This window comes from Cystoisospora suis (genome assembly GCF_002600585.1).
Source record: "Cystoisospora suis strain Wien I chromosome Unknown contig_418, whole genome shotgun sequence".
In the NCBI taxonomy this organism is placed as follows: Eukaryota; Apicomplexa; class Conoidasida; order Eucoccidiorida; family Sarcocystidae; genus Cystoisospora; species Cystoisospora suis.
Window position 1 is genome coordinate 14,024 of NW_027153219.1, and position 3,024 is coordinate 17,047.

Here is a 3,024-nt window from a genome sequence, read left to right on the forward strand (position 1 = left end):
GAAAGCGAACAAGATACCTCTACGCCATTCAGGAGGAACCGACCCGTCTTACAGATGTCATTCTCTTTCTTTCGCGTGTATAGACACATAGAGTGATCTTGAAGAAGCTGAAGGCGTTTCTGCTGGTGACCTCGTGATAGAAGTAGGAGATCTTCAAGGCGAGATATATCTTCTTCCCTCTGTCGATACATCTGTTTTTGCTGTTGTTCATATCTCATACAGAGCGAATCGAAGTAAGAACGACGAAGATTGAAAGGGACACTAAGAGAATCCATCGTTAGGTATATGCGTGTGCCATAACTATCCAAGTGAAGACTACGATCACTTCTTTCTTCGCTGCTACCCCTTCTTGAAAGGATTCCTCCTCTTCTATCTCTTCTTCTTCTTCTTGGACGAGTTCTTCTCAGATCTTCTTGATCCTGTGAAGAAGACGACGAAAAAGAAGGAGATGGCTCCTTTGAGAACAATCGAGTCTTCTTCTGAGAAAGCCGTTCATCACGTTGCCTGTCTCTATTATAATGTAGTCTCTTCTTCCTCTCCTCTCCATCGTCGTCTATTCGATCAAAGGACCCTAAACGCGAAGGAGAATCTGAGATACCATGACAGATAGACGGTGTAGAAGAAAAAGAAATCCTCTGTGAGCCTAGGGGCTCCGGAAATCTACTCGTGAGAGTCTTATTCTCAGATACTCGTTCGCGCGAAGGCGAAGAAGCCGTACATAGACCTGTCTTCAGTAGGCCTGTTAACATGCAAAGAAACGCAGGTAAAACAAACACACACGACTATGACAGAAAAGACACGAAGAAGAACAACAAGAAGAAGGAAGGATTTCTAAATTAACGACAAGAGGAAAATTGGTGGTAAGTACACGGACGAAATCTCAAAATGAATCGAAGAGGGAGGAGAAAAAAAGAGAGAGAACTTCTTCGTTACAGCTGATTAAGAGAGAGAGAAGCAAACGGAGAGCCGTTGTGCTAGCTGGCACAGTGCGGAGAGTCCATTCTTCTGCAGAGAACATCAGGGCATTCTGAGTGAGAGACTATCTTCTCCCTCTTTGGCAAGAGCCAGAATTGAATCGACATCCATGAAAAGAAGAAAAACAGGAAAGTTCTTCACTACGCTGTGTTGTTTGTTAACGTAAAAAGATGAAGAGATGAAAGTATGATGAGATGACTAGGTGGAAAAGGACGACGACGACGAGGAGGAGGAGAAGAGGTCTCAGGAGAAAAGAGACTCCTACCTCCTCCTCCTCCTCCTCCTTCTGGTGAAACACCTCGCACATCGTCATCTTCGCATGCTCTAGCAGTAGATACATGTACGTGCTGGTCTACGATTCATACACACATACAGACATACAGGCACGTCTACAGCTATACATGTATAATGACCGTTCAGCATGATGATGAGAGAAACACAGTCTCCTGCCCTAGTATCTTCATCACCATCATCACTGTGTGCTGAGACAGACAGATACACAGACAGAGAATAGCTAGCTAGCTAGCTAGCTAGCTAGAGAGAGATATATATATAGACGGGTGGATAGATCGACAGAAGACGCATGCGTTTCTTCATGATGACAACATGGGTGACGATGAGAAGATGAGAGACAGATAAACGGATCAACGATAGATCCCGAGCGATAGATGAAAATCTCTATCCTGAGGATACCAACAAGAAGAACAAACAGAATACATGGGAAGAATCACTATAGCCATTAGGGTCGAAATTCAACTGCTCTCCACCCATTCTACTGGTAATAGTTATACTTGTATCAATCCATACGTGCAAAGGAGCTGTAATTGGATGTTTTCTTCGGTTGTCGCAATTGCTTCAATCACGCTTTCTCTCTCTCTCTTTCTTGCCTTCTTTTCTTTCTTGCTTTCCTTTTTTCTTGCTGTCGTCCTCCTTGCCTTTCTTTTTCTCTTCTATTTCATTCTTTCGTCCTTACAGAGTAGAAGTCTTTCTGCAGCATGACGACTAACACCTGAAAACGCTTGAATGAAATCTAATACAACAGGAGCTTCTATTCCCCCCCCTGCCTTCTCTTCTCTTTCTTCTTCTTCTTCTTCAGTCTGTATTCTGGGCATAGAAGAAGAGTCGAGACACCTCTTCTTTTTCTTCTCTGCGCGGATATTCTTCTTCATTCTGTCGTCATCTTCACTTTCTTCTTCTTCTTCTTCATCTTTGAAACCCTCATCAGAGCTCGCCTGAATGAGAGACGGCACATCAGTCACCGCCTTCATACACCTCTCTAGCAGAGGGCCAGTTCTACTACGCGTCATGAGAACAACAACGCAGCAGCTACGTTGATATGGAGTGTATGGAATGTGTATCATGTAATCTTTTCTACACAGTGCATACACACTTACAGACAGTGCATACACACTTACAGACAGTGCATACACGCCTGACGAGACGCGAACAAGAGGATAAGAATAAGAGTATCTCGTTCAACACGATGAGACGGCTTGAAGGACTGTCGCTTGTCAATCGGTCATAGACCGAAGACAGACGAAGCACGTATGGAAGACAGACAACTTGAAGATAGATAGATGAAGGGCAGGTTCAATACAGGTAAAGACGCATTCAAGACAGGTGAAGAGCGATTGAAGACAGAGAAACATGGATTAAAGAGAGAGACGTGGGTCGATTGAAGATAGACAGGTAGATCGACTGAAGATAGAGCGACAGGTCGACTGGGAAGAGACAGGTCAATTGGAGAGAGACAGGTTGCTCGACTGAAGACAAGTAGATGGATGGGTACAAGGAAAGAGAGACACACAGACATCCTGCTCCAGATATAGCTCTAGACAGATCATCTCTGGAACAGCAGACGTTGATGAAAGACGTCCAGACAGGCGGAAGATCACCTCTCATATATATGCATATACATATGTATATATATGTAGATGCATGTATCATCGCGGCGTACCTAGACACATACAGCTAGGACGTATATATGTGCAGTATATGGAGTACTCGAGATGTGCTTCTTCTTTTTTTCTTTCGTCTCGGAGCGAACGA

General features: G+C 44.0%; 1 protein-coding gene across 1 annotated transcript; it reads right to left on the minus strand.

The window, feature by feature from the left end:
• Positions 1–326: 326 nt before the first annotated feature.
• On the minus strand, positions 327–2,207 carry CSUI_001035 (uncharacterized protein; the record flags this gene model as incomplete). The annotated part of the gene is made up of 2 exons (XM_068061241.1): positions 1,949–2,207; positions 327–739 (listed from the first exon to the last, which is right to left on the minus strand). Coding segments are annotated over exons 1-2 (609 nt in total), but the record flags the coding sequence as incomplete, so codon positions are not given.
• Between the last annotated feature and the right edge of the window lie 817 nt (positions 2,208–3,024).